This window comes from Equus quagga, chromosome 14 (genome assembly GCF_021613505.1).
Source record: "Equus quagga isolate Etosha38 chromosome 14, UCLA_HA_Equagga_1.0, whole genome shotgun sequence".
NCBI lineage: Eukaryota > Metazoa > Chordata > Mammalia > Perissodactyla > Equidae > Equus > Equus quagga.
The window spans coordinates 6,550,037-6,573,199 of record NC_060280.1 but is presented as its reverse complement, the minus strand read 5'-3'; the positions used below and the strand labels follow the sequence as shown (position 1 = coordinate 6,573,199).

Here is a 23,163-nt window from a genome sequence, read left to right as displayed (position 1 = left end):
CTGTGGAAAACCAGGTCAGTGTTGTAGAAGGCAGCAGAGAGAAACCCTGCGTGGGTCTTTGCTCTCAAACCAGACCATGTCTTAGTCTTTCTCTTCCGATGTCCCTAGTGGTCAGAATCCTCTTTTCTTCCTCCCCCGTGATCCACTGAGATCAAAGTTTCAGATCGAAGCAAGTTGGTGTTCACTGAGTTTAGTTTTTATCCATCCTGCAACAGCACCCTCACAGACTGATGGGCGTGACAGCATATGCAAATCAGCTCTGCCCACGAGGCACACATTTGAGTGGATATGCTGAGCCCAGCCTATAGAGATGTTGACATTATCAGTTACGGCATACCCTTCCCTGGCAGAACCTGGAAAACTGCCGCCTCCTTTTTTAATTTAGTATTCCTAAAGAGATGAATTTCAGAATGATTTAGGGTTTCCAGAGGTATAAAGCAGCACTTGATTAGGTAGTGAAGCACTGGAATGAATAGAGTCCTATATGTAAGTGACAGTGAGATATTACAGGCCACTTTCTTACTGAAAACATGAGCTGTGCACTTACTATTTCCCAGATATATGGGGGGTTAAAATAAAGAAAAAAAAAAGAATCCCTGCTTTTTGAGGAACCAAGATCTGTAAAATAAAAGCTTATTATGCAAGAAATAAATATTTGCAGTGGAAAAATATCCCATTGGACATCACTAATACAAAATCAAATAGATATTATTTTAATTTCAAAGTTAAGAATTTTTCAGGTACAATTTTCAAGGTCTCTGATACATGCAAACTTTCATTTGATTCTTTTTGAGCGTGATGTTACCATTGTATCATATTTTACAATAGTCATATGGATCTATGCATTGAAACTATTTCTCTCTTTCTTTTTCATTTTCTCTCTCTCCAGCCTCAAGAGAGCACACCTGGAAGCACTGAAGTAGAAATGATAAAGGAAGAAAATTTGAGAAGCCCTGAGTGTGATCCTCAAAATGTAAGATTACCTGAAAATAGTTTTAACAGCATTCAGCGTAAAAACATGGACATAAGCATTTTAACAACCCCAGTTCATGCCGCCATGAAACTTTCTATTTATGTATAATATCTACTATCTAAACATTGTACTTTTAAATTCAAAAAAGCAGATGTTCTTTGGATGTGAATCAGGCAGGTGTTCCATTAGGAAATGGAGCCAGACTCTTCGGAGTACTATGAATTGGAGTTGTCAGAGAAGACGAGGCGCCCACACACTCAGCAATGCGCTCATCCCACAACCACACAACAGAAAGCTTTTAAAATATTAAAAACAAAACAAACAAATAAAACCCCAAAGGATGTGATCTGATAGTATTCTCTCCATAAAGCAAATAAACCCAGCATCATAAAGACATTACATTGGAGGAAGCGAGATTCTTATTTCACTTGCTAATAGGAAATTTGGAACTGTGCCCTGTGGTGTTTTTACTCATAATAAGTGTAATGACATTTTAAATCTGGAACTTTGGCACAATTACAGATCTATCATATCTGGATTTGAGATGCAGAAAATGACAACAACTGTGTTGAGTAGATTCAAAGTTAGGTTTCAATCTAGTTGACAAAATGAAAAGTGTCTGCTGAAACTATTTATGATTAAGAAGAAATCAGGTGACAGCAAAGAAAATAAGACAGAAGAGAAACATAAGTTAACCAAGTCAAACTCTTTTCCTCTTTTGGCTGCCAAAGTAAATTTAGAAACATGAATTTCTCAACAATTTTGCCTTCAAATCTTTGTATATTTAAATATGCACGAAAACCATACAATTGGAACATAATAAGGTTAATGAGAAGTAGAAATAAAATACTCTGCAATTTACTTTCAAGGGAGCAAGCAGTCAAGAAGGCTTTGCACAGAAAGGAATGTTTTGCTGCAGTTTGAAGAACGTAGAGGTCCCACCGCTGTCTGCCCCTTTTTCTCTGGTCATATTATTCTGTGTTTTCTGGTCTCTGCACATTTGCTTACATTGTCAGAGACCTATCTGTCCTTACTTCTGAACAGAAGAGATGCATGCTCTTAGTAACTAGAATGAACAAAAATGCACATTGGACTAAGGGTTTGTGAAAGATGTGATAGTTTTTGTAAACAACTTTTTTGAGATATAATTTGCATACCATCAAAATCACATTTTAGTGTATATTTCCATTATTCTTTAAATTTACTGAGTTGCACAATCATTACCACAGTCTAGTTTTAGAACTTTTCCACCTCCCTGATGAGATCCCACATGCTTTTTCACAGTTAATCTCTATCCCCAACCTCAACCCAGACAGCCACTAACCTAGTCTATATCAGTGTAGATTTGCCTTTTCTGTAAATTTTATATAAACTGGTCTTACAATATGTGGTATTTTGCATCTCACCTTTTTCATATAGCAAAGTGATTTTAACATTTATCCATGTTGTAGCATATATCAATAGTTTGTTCCTTTTTATAGCTGAATAGGATCTATTCTATGGTTACACCATATTTTCTTTATCCATTCATCAGTTGATAACTTTTAGATCGTTCCCACTTTTTGACCATTATGAATAATGATGCTAAGAACATTAACATAAACATCTGTGTGTGAACATATGTTTTAATTCTCTTGAGTAGATACCTAGAAGTGGAATGGGATATGGCAAAAATTTTTCCATTACTTTTTAAGAAACAAACTGCTTTCCAAAGTAGCTGTACCGTCTTACATCCTAATCAGCAATGTTATGAGAGTTCCAGTTTCTCCATATCTTTGCCACCACTTGTTATTGTCTGAATTTTTGCTTAAAAAGCAAATTCCAGTGAGCGTGAAGTCAAATTTCATTGCAGGGTTAATTTTAAATTCCCTAATAGTTAATAATATTGAACATATTTTTATATACTCATTAGCAAATTCATATACTTTCTTTGGTTAAACGTCTGTTCAAATATTTTCCCCATGTTTCAGTTGGGTTGTCTTCTTAGTATTGAGTAGTAAGATTCCTTATATATTATGGATATAAATCCTTTACAAGATATATGATTTGAAAATATTTCTCTCAGTACGTTTCTTGTCTTTTCATTTTGTTAATGGCGTATTTTAAAAAATACCACTTTATTTGTATAAATAGACTTTAAAAAGTAGACTTTTTTTTAGTACAGTTTTAAATTTACAGAATAATTGAGCAATAGTACATGGAGTTCCACATAGCAACTAGCTGTCTTTCTGTAACTGATTTCTAGTTTAGTTCCGTTATAGTCTGATGGCATGCTTTACATTTGTTTTGATGTCTTTTACGGCCCAGACTGCAGCCTATCTTGGTGAAGAGTCCATGTGAGCTTGAGAAGAATGTGCCTTTTTTTCTTGTTTGATGAAGTATTCTATAAATGTCAATTCGATCCAGTTGCTTTATGGTGTTGTTCAGCTCAACTACATTCTTACAAATTTTCTGCCTGCCAGATCCATCAATTATTGATAGAGAGTGTTGAAGTCTCCATGAATAATGGTGGATTGGTCTATTTCTCCTTGCAGTTCTTTCAGTTTTGTCTCATGTATTTTGACGCTCTGTGGTTAGGTGCATACATGTTAAGGATTGCTATGTATTTTTGAGAATTGCCCCCTTTATTATTATATAAATGCTGCTCTTTATCCCTGATACTTCGCTTGCCCTGAGGTTGGCTTTGCCTGAAGTTAATATGGCTACCCCACCTTTCTTTTAATTAATGTTAGCATGGTATATCTTTCTCTATCCTTTCATTTTTAACCAATCTGTGTCTTTATATTTAAAGTGGGTTTTTTATAGACAACATATAGTTAGGGTTTTTTAATCCTTTATGATCATCTCTGTCTTTTATTGGTATATTTGGACCCTTCACATTTAAAGTGAATATTGATATAGTTGGCTTACTGTCTGCCGTATTTGCAACTGTTTTGGATTCGTTGCACTTGTTCTTTTTTTTTTTATCATCTCTTTTAATATCATCTTTGTTTTTAATTGAAAATTTTATGATTCCAATATCTCTCCTCTCTTAGCATATCAATTACACTTCTGTAAAAATGTTTAGAGGTTGCCTTAGAATAAGCAATATACATTAAAACAACCTAAGTCCACTTTCAAATAATGCTACAGTCATGCATCTGTTAACAACAGGGTTACCCTCAGAGTAACACGTCTTTAGGTGATATTGTTGTTGTGCAAACATCATAGGGTATGCTTACACAAACCTAGATTGTATAGCCTACTACACACCTAGGCTCTATGGTGCTAATCTGATGGGAGCACCGTCATTTATGCAGTCAACCATTGACCAAGAAACATTGTTATTTGGAGCATGACAGCATAGCATTTGATGAGTTATGAAAGTATCTTATGTCAGAGTATTCCCAATTTCTCCCTCCTATTGCTTATAATATTGCTGTCATTCATTTCACTTAACCATAAGCTATAATTACCAAATACATTGTTGCTATAGTTATTTTGAACAAACTGTTATCTGTTCCATCAATTAAGAATAGGATAAATAAAAACATTACTTTACCTTCGTTCATTCTTTCTCCAACACTCTTCCTCTCCTTTGGTAAATCAGAGTTTCTTACCTCTATCATTTCCATCTGTCTGAAGAACTTCTTTTAACATTTCTTGAAAGACAAGTCTACTGGTGACAAATTGTTTCAGGTTTTGTTCTTCTGAGGTCATTTTTTTCTTCTCTTTTGAAGGATAATTTCACTGCATAAAATTTCTGGGTTTTATTTTTTTTTCAACACTAAATATTTCACTCCACTCTTTTCTTGCTTAAATTCTTTCTGAATGTAAGTCTGAAGTAATTCTTGTCCTTCTTTCTGTACAGTTAAGTTTTCTCCCTCTCGATTCTTTCAAGATAGATCTCTTTCTGCAGTTTGAATATGACATGCCTAAATGTAATTTTGGGGGTATTTTCTGCTTGTTCTCTAATCTTCTTGCATGTCTGGTTGGATTTTTGTCATTACTTTTGGAAAATTCTTATCATTATTATTTCAGATATTTCTTCTGTTACTTTCTTATCCTTCCAGTATGCCCATTAACTGTAAGTCACAGCTTTTGTAATTGTCCCACAATTCTGGTGTATTCTGTTCATTTATTCACTCTTTTATCTTTGCACTTCAGTTTGGGAAGTTTTTATCAACATGTCTTAAAGTTTTCCGATTTTTTTCAGTGGGCAACTGACAGAACACTGGTGAGCTCATCAAAGGTAGTCTTCATTTCCATTACAGTGTTTTTTGATTTTTAGCATTTCTATTTGATCCTAAGATTTTCTAACTTATGCTTATATCACTCATTTGTTCATGCATGCTGTTTACTTTTCCCCTTAGAGCCATTAGTATACTCATCATAGTTTTGTTTTGTTTTTTAATTCCCAGTGTGATACTTCCCCAAACTCTTCCATTTCTGAGACTAGTATTATTGCTTTTTTTCGTCTCCTCAGTTGTGTATTTTTCTTGCTTTTACAATGCTTCTAATTTTTTCCCAGCTTTATTGATATACAATTGACATATAACACTATGTAATTTAGAGCATACAACATGATGATTTTATATATGTATATATTGTGAAATTATTACCACAGTAAGCTTAGTTAACACATCCATCGTCTAAAATCATTAAATTTTCTTGTGTGTGCGGTAAGAATACTTAAACTCTACTCTCTTAGCAACTTTCAAATAAACAATACAATATTGTTAACTATAGTTGCCATGCTTTACACTAGATCCCCAGAACTTATTCATCTTAATTGGAAGTTTGTACCTTTGACCACCTTCACCCATTTCCCACATTCCCTCCCACCCCTGGCAACCACCAATCTGCTGTTTCTATGAGTTTCATTTTTTTTAGGTTCCACAAATAAGTGGATAATATGTTGTTTGTGTCTCTCTGTCTGACCTATTTCACTTAGCATAATGCCCTCAAGTTCCATCCATGTTGTTGCAAAAGGCAAGATTTCTTTCTTTTTTTATGTGTGGATAATATTCATATATATACTCCTATATATATGGCATTTGCTTTGTCTATTTATCTGTTGATGGACACTTGGGTTGCTTCCATGCCTTGGATCTCATAAACAATGCTGCAATGAACACGGGAGTACAGATGTCTCTTTCAGATAGTAAATTCATTTCCTTTGTATATAGACCCAGATGTGAAATCACTCAATCATATAGTACTTCTCCTTGCAATTTTATGAGGAACTTTCATAATGTTTTCCATAGTGGCTACACCAATTTACATTCCCACCAACATGTACAAGGGTTCTCTTTTCTCCACATTCTCACCAGCACTTGTTATCTCTTGTGTCTTTGATGATAGCCATTCTAATAGGCATGAAGTGATACCTCTGTGTGTCTTTAATTTGCATTTCACTGATGATTAGTGATATTGAGCACCTTTTCATGTACCTGTTGGCAATCTGAATACATTCTTTGGAAAAATGTCTATTTGCGTCCTTTGCCTATTTTTGAATTGAATTATTTATTTTTTACTATTGAATTGTATGAATTCCTTATATATTTTGGATATTAACTGCTTATTAGATATGTAGTTTGAACATATTTTCTCCCATTCCATAGGTTGCCTTTTCATTTTTTGTTTCTTTTGCTGTGCAGAAGCTTTTTAGTTTGATGTAATTTTGTTAATTTTTGTTTTTGTTGCCTGTACTCTTCATGTCATATCCATGAAATCATTGCCAAGAAATGTCAAGGAGTTATTTCCCTGTTTTCTTCTGGGAGTTTTATGGCTTCAGGTCTTACGTTTAAGTTTTTAATTCATTTCAAGTTAATTTTTGCGAGTGATGTAAGAGAGGAGTCCAGTGGCATTATTGTAGTATAGTTTGAAGTCAGGAAGTGAGATGCCTTCAGCTTTGTTCTTGTTTCTCAAGATGACTTTTGGCTATTTGGGGTCTTTTGTGGTTCCATACAAATTTTAGAATTGTTTTTACTTTTTCTGATAAAAATGCCATTGGAATCTTTATTGGAATTGCATTGAATCTGTAGATGGCTTTGCATTGAATCTATGGTATGGAAATTTTAATATTTATTCTTCCATTACAAGAAAATGAGATATCTTTCCTTTTATTTGTGTCTTCCTCAATTTATTTTATTCGTGTCAGATCTGTCACCTCCTGAGTTAAATTTGTTCCTAAGTATTTTATTGTTTTTGATGCTATTATAAATGAGATTGTTTTCTTTAGCTCTTTTTCAGATAATTCCTTGTATTGTTACTGATTTTCTTGCATTGATTTTGTATCCTGTAACTTTGTTGAATTTGTTTTAAAAATTGTTCTAACAATTTTTTGGTGGTGTCTTTAGGATTTCTATATATAAGAGCATATCGTCTACAAACAGAAATAATTTCTCTTCTTCCTCCTGATTTGAATGTTTTTATTTCTTTTTCTTGCCTGATTGCTCTGGCTAAGACTTCCAGTAATGTGTTTAATAGGAATGGTGACAGTGGGCACTCTTGTTTTGTTCTCAATCTTAGAAGAATAGCTTTTAAATTTTCACGATTGAGTATAATGTTATCTGTAGGCTTGTTGTATATCATCTTATTTTGTTGAGGAATGTTCTTTTTAAATACAACTTGGGTTGCAGATGAGCAGAGCTGCTGACTGGAATCTAAGTTTGGGCTCTACTACATGTGGGAATATGATCTGCCAAAATCTGAGGGCTGTTTACTGTAACCAGCTGGTACATCTGGTACCTCTCCATATCTACCTGATCCCCAGAGATCAGCAGTGATTCCTCTGAGGTGAGAGCTGAGTGGGCCTCCCAGGAGTCATCCTGCAATTCTAGAGGAACTGATATCCACCTTGGGCTGTTTTCTCCACTGGAGAAACTGTAGTCCCAGGGCGGGCCTCTTGGTATGGCACTGTGCTGACTTGGGGGAGGGGCAATGTGGTCAGAGTGTGGCTGCTCTTCTTACCCTTCTAATGTTGTCCTTCTCAGTCTCTGCGGTCCAGGGAGGGGCTTCACACTCACCTCCAGGTTTGCAATGGTGTCTTGTTGCTGTGATGCTGAAAGCTATGCCACCAGTATTTCAAATACCAGTAGGGTCACCTGGGTGGACAGGTTTTAGTGGAGCTTCCAGACTAAGACAGACTAGGAAGAAGAACCTGACTACCCACTTGCAAAAAAATTGGCCATGAAAACCCTGTGGATGACATTGGAGCATTGTCTGACAGAGCTCCAGAAGGTGAGAAAATGGTACAAAAATACTGGGCAGGGGTCTGCTCTGCTGTGCACAGGGGCGCTAGGAGTCAGAATCCACCGGATGGCACTAAGGACAAAAACAAAATGGGAACTGAGATAGATTGAACTTTAGTGTGAGATTTTATGTTATCTGGCATGGAATTAGGCTGTGGTTACTGTTTGTTGTATCTATACACGTCAGAGACTTTAATTTCTGCTAATGTCCTTGATTTTGTCACCCTGTTGTCTTTGAGTTTCCCTAGAATCTTCTTAAATAAAGTCTGAACTTTGCAATTCTTTTAACTGTAATCACTGTTCTTAACAGGAGTCCTTTTCATGTGGAGTTAAAGTGTTGGGGCAGGGGATGTGTTTCCTAAGCCTTTTATTAGATTTTAGCCTTTTAGTTAGCTGTGACCGTCACAGTGACAGTGCTTCTCAGGTTTTTTTCTTCCTTTGGTTGAGTTATGAAGCTTGATGGGGCTAGCATTGGGTAATTTTCTTTCTCCCGCATCAGATAAGGCTTTGGTGAATTATTTTTTCCCTGCTGGGTAGGTCTTTGTTATAGAGAATACTGTGACCTTCTTCAAATGGTTGCCCTTTTCCTAAGCATGTGTGAAAATGGTTATTTTCCCTTCCCTCTGAGTAAACACAAGGGTGTTCCCCTGTTCTCTGATCTTCACCATTAAAACCTGGCAGGACTCCTGGAGGTAAAATCCACAAAAATGTGATCTCTTCCTACCTAGATTAGACTAGACCTCTAGGAGTTTTTATATCTTATCTTAGTCCACACTCAGCCTCCAGCAATTTGTTGAAGGTATTATATATATATACCCAATAGCTCCATTGTATTTACTTCACATAAGTTTGTCTGCATTCTCTGTATTTCCCCGCTCTCCAATTTTTGGGGTGGCGGTTTTTCTGGTGACCGCAATTCTCTGATAGATTGAAGAAAAGTGGCAACTTCCAAGCTGTTTACATGTCAGAGCAGGAACCAGATGTCTTGAATGGTATTATTATTTTTTTTTAAAGTTTTTCATTTCAATAAAGTCCAGTTTATCATTTTTCTTTTATTGATAAATCTTTACTTTAGCCAAGAGTATAAAGATTTTCCTTTAAAATGTTTATAGTTTTATTCCTTAAATTTAAATCTATGATCCATTTTGAGTTACTTTTCTCTCACATTGTGAAATAAGCTTCAATTTTCATTATTTGCATGTTGATATTCAGTCACCCCTGTCTATACAACAATGTGCTGTAATGAATATTCTTTCCATTTTCTAACTGCTTTGGCACCTTTATCAAAAAATAGCTGTCTACAAATATGAATTTATTTCTCAACTTTCAATGGCTTCGTTGATCTATATGTCTCTCCTTATGCCTGTGCCACACTGTCTTGATTACTGTAATTTTACAGTAAGTTTTGAAATCGGGAGGTTTAAGTGCCCTTAGTTTGCTGTTCCTTTTCAAGATTGCTTCGGCTATTCGGAATCCCTTCCATGTCCTTGTTAATGTTAGCGTCTTCTTGTCAATTACAATGCAAAAGCCTGTTGGAATTTCGACAAAGATTGCATTGAATCTGTGGATCCGTTTGGGGAGAATTGTCATCTTAATAATACTGATTCTTCCGATCTATAAACATGGGTTGTCTCTCCAGTTATGTACATCTTTTAAAATTTCCTTCAGCAGTGTTTCATAGATGTTCAGTATACAAGTCTTACCTTCTTTTGTTTTCTTTTTCCTAAGTATTTTGTTCTTTTTGCTCTTATGGTGACTCGCGTTATTTTCTTAAGTTCATTTCCAGATTGTTAATTACTAACATATAGAAATGCAATTATTTTTGTATATTTATCTTATATCAGCTTAAAGAGTTTTAAATGATTATGACCTCTGAGTCAAACTGAGATGAGATTTGCAAAACAACTACACGAAGTTGCAATGTTGATTTTACGAAATTATGACGTTACATCCAGAATAAGGGAGATAAATCCCTTATATAATTTTGTTTCTAAGTCCAGACTGATAAAGTATGTTCCATTCTAGAAATGATGCTTCTAAGTTCAGCAATGACAAATGGAGAGTGTCCACTAAAGCTTGAGGTGGACGGCTGAAGAGGAAATTCAGAATGTAATGTTGATTGGTTTCATTTCTGTTTTAACCAGTTACCCAATGGGTAACCATGAGTATGTAATCCCTTTGAGGCTCATTTTCCTCCTCTGATAAAGAGAGATAAATGTCTCTTACCTTATATAGTTTGCTAAAAGAGCCAATGAGACAGACAGCCCAACTTAACACCTAGTGTATAATTGGCACATAGCAGGCCTCAAAAATCATTGCTTTCTATTCCTTTATGCAAAACTACGCCTCTCGTTTAAACTTTCATAAGTATTTTTGAATTAAGTATTTTAATTTATTTCTCAAAAGAGAAAACTTAAAAGATGACAAAAGCAACCTTAAAAACTACAATTTGAAACAGGGAGTCGTCTTATTCACTGGTATTCTCTGGGGCAGAAGCACATGCAGCTGTTGGAAACAGCTATAAGAAGGAGAATATTTCAGTCAAATGTAAAAGTGAACTTTTAATGAAAAGTATCTGAAAATAGAATTAGCCACTAGAGGACCTAGTATATTATATGATTTAATAATGAGAAACAACCATTAAGATACAGTCAGGAAATGAAGCATTAGAGTGGAGGAAAAAAACTATCACGGTAGCATCTCTTTCAGTTCCAGGATTCTGTGATCGTCAACAACATCACTGAGAGCTGATGGGAGCACATGCAATCTCTTAGTAAATAAATAGCAAAGGCGATGCCTTTTCATTCCTTTTGGTCACACCTGAGGGTAAATAACATAGTTGAGAAGGCCTGGACATTAAATAAAACCCAGATTTGAATGCCAACATTGCTGTTTCCCAATATATCACTTTGGCAAATTATTTTATTATTCAGATCTCTTATCGATATAATGTAGATCAATGTTTTCCAAATTTTTGCATGCCTGTGAATCACCAGGTCAAGCTGTAAAACTGCTTATGGTAAGGCTCCACTCCCACAGATTATTAATCAATAGACCTGGGCACAGTCCAGGGATGTGGATTGTTTTAATAAGGCCACCTAGAATTTCTTCTGTCAATATTCTGTTAAACATTTTGAGAAACTTTGATGTTGATTTCTTGCAGGTTTATCATGATGCTTATATATAACGTATTAAATACAAAAATTCAATTATGTCATAGATATCTTTATTAGTTCATTCTAAAAAACTCTTCTGCAATTTTAATATTCAAGGTCTCATATATTCTGTGTCAAGGTCTCAAACTTGGAATTAGAGACTGTGCATATTCTTAGATATCTTTGTGGGTTCATTCTACTTCCTGCCCTATACAAGCCAGGCAGGGGCACTTAGGAAAATAGCTTCTGGATTCCTTGGCCTGTTTTTGAGTAGATTTAGAAAACTTGAAATGGATCACCAAAGGCTTAAGAGCATATCAGACTGTCAGTTTGGGGTAAGTTTAAATTACTCTGAAAGCAGCTTTGCTTAAATGATAATATTCGAGTCACATGGAGAAAAGAAAGGATGTACCTGCTTCATCCCATTTTCCTACAGTTTGCAAATGTGCCTCATATTGTTTAATAGAATAGCATATCAAGAATTAAAGACATTTACCATTTTATTTTAATTTCCACTTAGGGATTAAGACTTGTTGCTCAATATAAGTGTGTTTTACGATATTTCTGACTCATAGGTAGAAAACACTTAATATTTCTTAAAGTGCCATGGAAATGAAAAGCAACAATGGCTTATGTTTAGCACTGTGAGCACTCACTCAGTTTCTTGCCATTACACCTGCTTGCAAGTCCCTGACCAAAGGGAGTTTATTTAACACAAGTCATTGTCTAGGGAAATGAGAGGAGGAAATGTGCAGAAAACAAATTCTAGAGCTGTGAATAGAAAATTACGCCCACTTTTTCATGTTAAAAGAATTTTGGCAGAGATTTAAGAAATCCTACTTTGCTATTATATCCAATATTTATTGTGTGACATTCTGTGGCCCTGATGAGCTGTTGGCAGATGCTTGGTTAACAAAATTTTCTAGGCAAGTCATGCCCTGCAGTAACTGGGCTGAGAGAGCACATTCCCATTGTCACTCTTGGCTACACTCCATCAGACCATCTGAAGAGGCTGGCTTCCAGCAAGACATCCTTCATTGTGCTACTGAGGTATTTTTTAAGAAGGAACAGACGTACCTCCAGATAATGCAGGCGTCGTAGTTTTTTAAGGTTGTTAGAACAATTTTCTGCTTTCCATATTTGATATAAAACTCCATGTTTACCCTTCTATAACATCTTAATTTAAAGCATGCAAAAATGTGAACTTAATTGTGATATCTTACCAGAAATCATATAGAAACCGTAAGAATAATGGTTAACATTAATTTGGTAAATAAAGAAAGATAACTCAATAAGCCTACTAATATTTATTATAAGGATATCAGCCAAATAGTGATGTGCAAATACCAAGCTTAATCTGGTCAATAATTCTTTGACCCCTCCTCTCTTCTCTGCAAGACACCCAATGGCGTTTATCTCTCCTTCCCTGTAGTGCTTGGTTATACATGTATATTATCTTGTATCACAGTCCATCTTTCATGATGCTTATATGTATAAAGTTCTCATTTTGCATTAGATAACAAGCAATTTGAGGACAGAGACTATAAAAATATTGGTATTTCCTTCAGCTCCTATCAAAATGCTCATCTTAGCAGATGCTTGTGTCTCCTAAAATAAAAAATTAGAAAGTTAGACATGGCTGCATTTTTTCAAAATTTTAACTACTTCAAGTGGAGGATAAAGAAATGAAGGTTCAGAGAGGGAATGTGACTTGTCTAGAGGTCCCTGGTTAGGGAACATTGGTGTCAGACGCAGCCTCCCTGCAGTCTGCAGCTCCTCCATCAAGGGGATGAAGAGCTGTCACCTGGATTCAGCATTACATTTTCAATCTTTGAACTTCTTGCTTTCTAGTTTCTGACCTTTTGAATATTAAAAAAGTACTAAAATATCATTCTTTAATAAGTATAACAAGTCTGTTTCATACAGAAACATGGCATCACAGAAAAATTTAGCAAAAATGCATTTGTGTTTTTAGGTAACTTGGTACTTAATTCCGCTTTTTCTCCTGTATAATATTCTAAAATTCATGCTAGTTTTTAGGCTCCAGACTGTCCCATATCTTAAAATGCAAACTCAATTGGCTTTTGTACCTGTTAGAGATAGTTTCTGCTGGTGGGATCTCAGGTTGCCCAGTTACGCATTTGCATGAATTATTTTGAGTTCTTTTAATGTTTTTGAGAAAGGTCATAGGAGATATAACTAATCTCTCTTATAAAGTGGAACCAAGTATTTAATACCAATAGCAAAGTTATAGTAAATAAACTCAAAAAAGACTTCAAATGAATCTCTGATAAATCATTCCATCTTTTTTAATTCTTAAAGTATTATTCTTTACTTCTGAGAGAAGGAATAGAATGTAATTTAAAATAAACAAAATGCAAAAGAGGCCATTCTCCTTGAGTGGGCTTTCTGATGATTATTAATTCAGTCATAGCGCCTCTTGCGATTTTTGTTAAATTTACACTTGTTAAGTAGAGGCCCAGAGTGTCGGAGGGTGAGCCAAAGTTCCAGGAAGAGCACAGGCAAGGGAAAGTGATATGGAGAAGTTTAGGAGATACAAGGCACACCTCCCTGGGCCACGTGGGGAGGTCAAGGCAGGGTGCAGGCAGAGAGCAAGCAGGACCTGAGGCACATACCTTTATTAGGGTCAATCGGTAAAGTGCTTTGGGGTTCCAGGCTAGGCAAGATTGATCAATTCAAACCAAAATGAGCAAGAGTGGAGTTTGGCAAGCTCAGCTGGGGGGTCTTATGTAAGGGCCTCACAAGGGGAAGGAGCTGGAAGTCAGGAGAGACTTTATTACCAGGGGCATTGTGGAAGTCATGTCAGAAACTTACACTTTCTTGTGACTCCGCTGGCTGTTATCAAGGGCAGGCACTCACCAGAGGGGCTAACGTCAGTTCCAGGCCCCTGAAGGCCCCTTAGCTACACAAAATGGATGCTGAGGCAGCAATATTATCGAGTAGTTTAGTTAAACTCTCAACAGTGCCCTTTTGAAAAGGTCATTCTAAATATATGTTTATTTCGTAATTTCTAATGGGATATTTGCATTGAAGCCAAGATGTGCATGTACCATAATGAAAATCTTATGCAGCATATGAATCCCTAAGGTAAATTAGATGGACTGGTCTGATGATTCTGTCTTGAGGAGAAAAAACAAAAAACAGTAGAGCTAAAAGTCGTCTTCCAAGGTTAAGGTTATTCAAGAAGGACAAGTGGTTGGTGAGTGAGACTTTTTTCTTGCCCTATTAAATCATAAACAGGAAAGGATGCGACAGGAAGAAACACAGGTCTGAAAAAAGCAACAGCAACAAATCCTTTGGCAATGTCACAATTCTCTAGTGACCAGAGTCAACATGTTAACACGAGTGTTGTAAAATTAAAGAGACTGAATGTCAGTGTTCCTATTCTGATCCAAATACTTAATGACAAAATGGAGGAATTTTGATTGAGTGAAGGAGAGCTGAGGGTGGGAAGAGAGGGATAGAAGGTAAACTTCATTTAGCACCTAGTACGTATAAGACACTCCATTAAAAACCATGATATATTTTTTATTTGATCTTACTCTTCCAACAACCTTTTCAGGTAGGTATTATTTTGCCTACCTTGCAGATGAGGAATCAGAACCTCAGTAAGATGAAGTAACACCCCCAAGTTCAGACAGCTAATAAGGGCTAAAGGAATCCAACCTGGAGGAGCTAGCTCTTCACGCTGTTCATCCAGCAGTTACCTACATTATCTCGTCCCACTTGACGTCAAAATTTTAAATATAAGCATTGTTAACCCCCGTTTACAAATCAGGGAAAAGTGAGGTTAAATTGGTGTTTTCCAAACATCATTCCACCAGCAAGTGTTGGCCTGTGATGAAGTTTTCAAGAGTACAGAGATGTGGAAAATTGACATTGAATAAAAAATCAAATAAAATATTGGTGGATTTTCTTTAAATCCCTCTCTCTACCTCTCAAGAATACTTTCTTGTGACATTGAATATTTTCTATATTTTTAGCAATAAAATATTCTTCTTTTTCTGAAATATTGTTGAAATAGAGCAGTGTCTTTTGTGGTGTTAGTTGGTTGATTTGTTCTAACGTCAACATTGGAAGCTGAAAATCCCCAAGTTTGTTATTGGTGTTTAGCTTTCTTCTTCTGTAAAATACCAAAGTCCAGAAGCCTCAACGTTCATTAATTTACCCACATTATCCTAGATAGTGGGAGATGGAGTTGGGACTCAAGTTCATTTACGCATGACTCCAAAGCCTGTTGTCTCCACATTAAAATGAGAGTCCTGATAATTGCTAGGGACACCCCAGTATTATAGTCTCCCCCACCATCTTGTAATCGAGTATTGTTTTCCATGCACAGAGGTAAATAATTAACAGGGCTTGTCTCAACTATTTAGTTTTGTTGTTGCTTTGCCTACTTTTGTGGCTATAATATAACATTTTGTCAGATGGCAGTTTGTTGCCCAAAAGCACAGAAACAAACTGGTTATTCTGGTGGTGTTGGTGAAGATGTGTATGTGAGAGACAGTGTGTAATCATTTTCACAAAAATACTTCATGGCTTAGCCATTTCACAATTTATAGAGCCAGCTGTGCTCCTCCCTGGGTCTCCTGTGTAATTGAATAGGTGAGCAACATATTGAAGTAGTTGAAATTGTGCATGCTTTCCTGATCCATCTTCATATTTTATTAATTGAGTTTCTAGAAATAGGTACATAACTAATCAGGTTGAATTTCATCTAATTGAGATGAAGTGTTTTGAAGGCCTGTGCTAGCCTTTGATTATAATATTTTATGCAATTCTCAAGACTACCATTTAAATTTTTTGTCTCTTAAGATAGAAAATACTTCCTTTTTATAATTAATCAGTCATTCACTACAGCTAGTTACAGCTCTACCCACTAGTCCCCAAGTAAAATTATATTTTTTAATCATAGATATATGAGGAGAAATGACACCTGTACCTTTCCTGTAGCTCAAGAAAAAGAATTTGAGGTTCAAATTGATAAGGAAAGAAGAGATTAAGTTTCTAAGTACTGTTCCAACTTAAATATCATATTTTTATGAACATGTATATTGTCGTGTATGCAAACTATACACGGATAAGCAGTTCTTGTGTAGATGGTCATATCTCATTGGGAAGTGACAGATCAGCTGTGCCCACAAGAAAAGGGAAAAAGTAGAAAGAAAGAAAGAAAGAGAAAAAGGGAAGGAGGGAGAAGGAAAGGGAAAAGAGGTAAAGGAAGAAGAAGGGAGGGAGGAAGGGAGAAAGAGAGGGAGGGAGGAAGTGGAAGAGGAGGAAGAAGAATGGATATAGAGAGAAAAATAGTTACATAGATGGACAGACAGATAGATATGTGGCATACGTTGTTTTTGAAACCAACAAAAATGTTAAAGGAGAACAATAAGGTTGTCTGACTGTCCTCTCCACTTTATTCTTGTGCTTTGATGTTTGACAATATTTTACATGCACTCACTGTTTGCATTGTTGTGATATTATCGCGACAATTTTATATTATATGCTTTTAGCTTAAGTATTTTTCACATTAGTAAATATCCTAAAATGTTGTCTTCATGACTACAAAATATCTCATCTTATTATTTTATCATCGTTTAATTAACTGACCTCCTTATGTTCAAGTATTATTTTTTTTTCTGTTACACAAATCACCTGCATAAGTACTTCTGAGTGCAAAGTCTTGCCATTTAGAAAAAAATTATTTTTAATTGTGGATTATTTCCTTCAAAGAGAGAATATCCCAAGTGAAATATACCAGATGATGAACGCATTTAAAACCATTGTATCTATCTTATTAAATTATTTCCCAAAATATCTATATCAATTTATTTTCTCAGCAGCATCTCAAAATAGAGAGAGAGCAGAAAAGCTAGAAAGAGAGGAAGGAATCCATTTCATCATGCTATAGCCAACAGCAAATGTATGATTTCTGTTTCTTTCCTTGTTTGATAGGAAAAATAGTTTATTACTGTAATGATTATAACTTTTGGTGTAACTAGACCATGCCATTTTTCTTCAACTACAGAAGGATGGCATTGCATTAATGCAAATGCGTGTGAAAAACTTAATGAGGAACTGTACTTCTCCCCAGACTTCGTGGACCATATAAATCATCATGTAAACAATCACCATTTGTTGGATAGATAGTACCAGCGAGTCAGCTATGATTTAACAATAGATAAGCTTTATTGAGTATCCCATGTGCATCAGGTGTTCAGGTTGTCTACAACATTCATCTTTCGCCTCATCATCATTGTTGCTACTACAATCTACTGAGATCCTGGTGGTGAGAGGCATTGAACTCAGTGCTTTAAATCATTGTCTTACTTAATTCTTACTCACATTTATAAAGTCAAATTGTTCCGTATTTCACGAATATGGAAATTTACATTGAGAAAAACTGAGTAATTTATCCAAGACCACAAAGCTAGTAAATCGTAGATTTAAGAACTTGAACATTGGCTCAAGATGGACGTCTTAGCCCACAGGTTTAACCACTGCCTTATTCCGTTTAGTCATGAAATCTTGTATTTGAAATAGCACTTTTGTCTCTTTCCAAGACTTTCAATTCTATTTCAGGTAGTACCAGGAAGAATTAAAAGAAGGAAAAGTCCACAATTATTCCAGGTAGTGTTGGGGACTGAGGCAAAGGAAATATCAGTGTGAAAAAAGTTCTGTTTGTGTGTGTATTTAACAGTCATAGTAAAAAGAAAATCTGTGGATCTGAGTAGGTGACAGCAGAGATTCATTCTTAATGCCCAGTCATCTATCTTGTGAGACTGCTGTGGTTCATCAAGGTGAGTGTGACGGCCAGGCTCCTATATCTCAATTTTTTAAGAGAACTGTCTCCCACTCTCTCATCTCATCCATCTCCTCAGTCTTCTCCGCCTGCCTCTTCACTTATCATACCTGGTACAAACAAAGTGAGAAACAGCGTGGAAAAGTCGGTAGGGCATGCATTTTTAGACCAACCATAAAAAGCTCCCAGGGTTCCAAGCATTCAGTGTTCAAATGAGGACAGCTGGGAAGCTGGTTCCAAATGTTTTTCAATTCCCCTTTTCTCTCTTTCCTTTCTTTCTTTATGTGTGAGGCTTGCACGGCTGTTGATTCTGCAGCATGCTTTGTATTTATAATGTCCATGTCAACTCACTGTAATCACTGGTTTGTAATCATTAACAACAGTAATAGTAGGAGAAGAGGAAGAAAGAGAAGAAGAGTGTTTACTATTTGTTAGTATTTATACTGAATATTTTTATATGTTTTCTCATTCTATCCTCAAAATAACTCTATGAAGAATTGGCCCCATTTTACCGCCAGTAAACTGAGATCCAGAGATAAGTAACTGATCAATTTACTTTGATCAAGATCACCAGTGAATAAACATCAGAGCTGAAACTTGAACCAAAGTCTGTTTTACTCCAAAGCACATTTAACCATTAGGCAAAACTACCTTTATACTATAATGTTGGAAAAGGGTCAAATTCTTCTTGCCTTCTTTAACTACAGCTCTCTGGAATTTTTGACAACCTGGGTGATAGTTGCAACAAGGGTAAGAGAACTCGATGAGGAAACCTCCCCTTATGTTCTCACCAAGTGAATGACTACACTCTCAGTGGCTGTAAAGTTGATGAGATGCTTCTTAAGGCATGATACCTGCAAGTTGTAATTATATTGCCCTTATATCCATTGCCTCTTTGAGAAACACTAAACATTTTATGGACTCCATATAATGAAGTTTCTACAATGTCTTCGAGGCACAGAAAAAATAAATTTAAAGGTAGTGTTCATTGTAAGATCAAAGTATCAAAAAAGGTTCGAGCTGTCTTCTAGCCACATAATATTTTCTTTAATGTTGAAATTTAAGAAGTTTTCATTGTTCCGATGATCAAAGGCTTGTCTCAAATTGTCGGATGTGGTTGCACTAGTGCAAGAAGATACTTCGCTGCAAATCTTAGACTATCTTCCCCATGACAATGACCTCAAGTGATGCCCACACAAAAAAGGGTTTTGAAGTCAAATAGATTTGGAAAATAGTTATATTATATCTCCTTCTAAGAGATTTATGCTGCATTTGTGCATTATGAAGAAGTAGATTTCAAATTCTATTGTGAGTCTGCATGGCTGGAGTGCTGATTAAAAATGCAAGCCCCATACTAATAGGACTGAATTATTACCCAGGAGTGTTATTTTTTAACAATCACCTTACGTGATTACGTGGACAGATCATTCAAGACCAAACTCCAAGAAATTGTGTGTTAAAAGCTCTGAGAACTACTTTAAATATAACTGTTTAATGTTCACATAAACTTTTTCCCCAAACTTATGTAACCTTTGAATTCCATTATTCCAAAATGTATTTTGGGAAATCCTACACTATGCAGGGAACTTTCTGCGTTGATCATGTGTTTTGAGCTTGATTGCATATACTTATTTTAGTTAATTTCTCAAGGGCTGAAAGCAAGTATAATAAAATCAAAGGCCAGTTGTATTATCACAGTAGAATAATTATAATTTGTCCAGGGGAATTTTAGATTCTAGGTCTAACTCAAACCCACACAACATAAAAAGAAACAAATTTCTTTCTCAGGTAGTGTAGAAGATTCCTCTGTATATCTGCTAAAATTCTCTGAAATCAGGTAGTCAAGGTTTCGACTATCGATTTCTAGTATTATAGTTACAATCTTACTTTTCCACTATACTGTAGGCTGATTTAGAAGAAGGGGCTGTGTGTAACTATTTTGGAACCTCTATCAAATATACCTATATTCAATCATATGAAAAAATCAGGCATTTTTAAAAATTCTAATAATTGAAATATTTTCATAGCCAATTTTTTTTTATTCATTTAGTATTTATTCAGAGATTATATATTGGCCACTTGCTGTCTGGTAGACATCTAGCTTGGATTTAGGGTTGATACATGTAGCCTCTATCTTCAAGGAACTTACAAGATACCAAAGAGCTGGACATGCTTATACATAGAAAACAACATTAAGTGCTAAAATTTTAATATGCATGGTATCTTTAGAGGAGGAAAGTGTGACTAAGTCTATCTAGTGTTGGAAATGATGTGCTAGGGTCGGAATGAGTAGCTGTTTTCAGGATGTCACAGTGAAGAGAGACTTTTATGAGGGTGGGGTGGCATACATATAGGCATAGAAGCATAAAGTGACATCGTGTGTGTTCAGTTAAGACCAAGATAGTGTGAGACTAGGGAGCATGTAAAAATAACTTTGCTCTAAAATCTGAATTGGAGTAGGTTAAATCTTCTATACATCCTCTTTATTTATCATCTACTTGTAGAATTTATGGAATGTTAGCGTTCCAAGTTGGTTTAGGTATCCTCTTTCTATTTGACCCCAAGGAAACAAGCTGACTTGTCCAAGGTCAGAGCTAATCAGTGGCCACTGACTATTAAACTTCTGGGCTCTATTTTACACATGGAAAGGATCATGGAAAATTATCAAAAAATATCTTACCCTAAACAACTTTTATAGTTACTTTAAAAATGTGTTTATAATAAAGAGGAAGAAAAAAAGGAAGGGAGGGTGGGAGAAGGAGAGGCAATAAGAAAAGGAGAATTGAAGAAAGGAGGACAAAGAAGGAAGAAAGGATCGGAGGGAGAGAGGGTGAAAGGGAAAATTCAATATTTTAACCTTGGTTAAAATGGAAATGAAGCCCAACTGGAATATGCTGCCTGCAATTCATCTTCTTCAAAACTGTTGAGGCTAATAAGATGAGATTTGCTGGTTAGTAAAATACAGGATCTTATCCCCAGAAATATGATCTTTTTTAAGGTATTGAAGATTTTTTTGCTAGGCAAATTGATAACCGTGTTGCTTAAATTGCTTCCTGGCTTGCAATATCGGTGTTCCTGGAGGCATACAGACCACTGACACATTTAAATCTTAAAGTGTAGACACGTCACAGATATAGTAGTTTTATAATTCTTTGCTTCTGTTGACATTTTTCAAAGAAAGAACTTCCCATGGGAATTGAACTGTGTTATGGTAGCTGACTGCTGAAGACCCCTGAGATCCCCAAACCAACCACAAATACTTCGTCTCTCCTTAGATCCCACTCAAGTTGTGGGGCCCTTTCAGCTTGATCAAAGTGAAGGAATTTTCTCAATAGGAAGAATTCATGGGAGTTTTTCTATTGTCCTCCTTTTTTTAATTTAACTTCATTGGCTTATTTTCAACTGCAGCTTGTCCAAGACAAGACTTGTTTAACGAAGCAGGAAGAAAATTCCCCAAGCCTTGACACTGCAAAATCAGAGCCTGCCCCACAGGTATTGTCTGTTTGTTTATTTTGATTAAGTCAGAAGATACTTCTTGAATCCATTGGGTTCAATGATTTTCTCTCTTGCTCTAGCTGAAACAGGGATGTTGTATTGGCTTCTACAAGAGGCTTCCTTCACCTAGTGCTTCTGGACCTTTCCATGAGCACTCTGCCTACCAATAAGCTTTTGGTTTGATTCCCTGCTGTCCTCAGAAGCATAAGGGTGAGGGAGATGTCCCCTCCCCCCAACTCGGAAAAAAAACAAAAATGAACAGAGAGCAAAAAACATGCATCTATTCCTTATAGGACAAAGAAGATTAAAATAAGATTTTAGGAAGCAGAGGAGGTAGAAAGAAGAACATATTCCCTACAAAAATGAACACAACTCAGGAGATTAATTCTGAGCTTCTATATAGACTGTTCTATATCTGAACAAAAATATTGCATCATAGCAATTCTTAGGGTTCATTCCACTTAACACAACATTTCTCAATGTTTGGGTTAAATTAATCAGAGTTGGATGGCTTGGCCAAAGTTTTCTCAAAATAGTTTTTGAAATATCTTGCCGTTTGTAGACAGTATTTCATGTGCGTTCATGCAGTATTAACATATTTACATTTATTTTATTTTTGCTTTCTGTAAGATATATGCTGGGATATATGAATTTACATTACTATTCTGTTAGGATTGTAATTTTTACCTTAAAAATATATTTATTTTGACTCAACTAATTGTAATTTCTGTACTGTTTAGCAGAAATTGGAAATACCTCCCTGTACGGATTGTAAGGTGAAAAAAAGCCCAGAAAAACAATTGACCAGCTTCGAAGGGAGAGCAACTAGAGAAGAAAAAATACTGTAAATATCAAGAAACTGTGTTAAAAAGCATCCATTTGCTATTGTCTTCATACTCTTTCTAGACCACAGGCTTGATAGAAATACTAAGTTTTTAAAGCATGCAACTTTTTCACAATTTTATGTAACTTTATAAAGTAGTCTACACATTTTCCAAAAGATTCCAGGCCAATTATGATCCGTAAGCAATAACCTAATTAAAATGGATATCCGCAATCATAAATACTCATTGTCATCAGTCAATTACCCAGTATAAATTTGTCTGTTTTGAACTCAAATGCAATGTAACGTTTAATTCTTCTGACACATTTGGGTATCTAGTACTTCTATGATCTAGTTTTTGAAATCAACTGGAGGCTAATAAAATATTGTGCATCCTCAGCATTCTTAGAATCTAAATTGTAACCGTATCAAAGATTTTGGACCACACTGGCCAACTGGAGTCACTTTCCTCAAGGTTGAAATCTGTGCTGACTCAAATATATTGTTTATTTGAGGGTGTTTATTGCTATCCTCATTATTGTTATTTTGAGCCACATATAAATAGTGTCAAGGCATTCTGGCAGGGGTTTAGTCAGTTAACAGAATGCATTAAATGTGTTTGGTTTGGTATGATGTAGACAAAATATCTGGATGAATGACTAAAT

General features: G+C 35.6%; 1 protein-coding gene across 1 annotated transcript in view; it reads left to right on the top strand.

The window, feature by feature from the left end:
- The window catches only part of LUZP2 (leucine zipper protein 2), a 455,713-nt gene extending 432,930 nt beyond the window's left edge, over window positions 1–22,783 (top strand). Inside the window, exons 10-13 of the mRNA XM_046638106.1 lie at window positions 890–973; window positions 20,921–20,929; window positions 21,604–21,672; window positions 22,419–22,783. Of these exons, the coding sequence (XP_046494062.1) occupies window positions 890–973; window positions 20,921–20,929; window positions 21,604–21,672; window positions 22,419–22,523 (267 nt within the window). The 3' untranslated portion in view covers window positions 22,524–22,783. The remainder of the gene's footprint in view (window positions 1–889; window positions 974–20,920; window positions 20,930–21,603; window positions 21,673–22,418) is intronic.
- The last annotated feature ends 380 nt before the right edge of the window (window positions 22,784–23,163 follow it).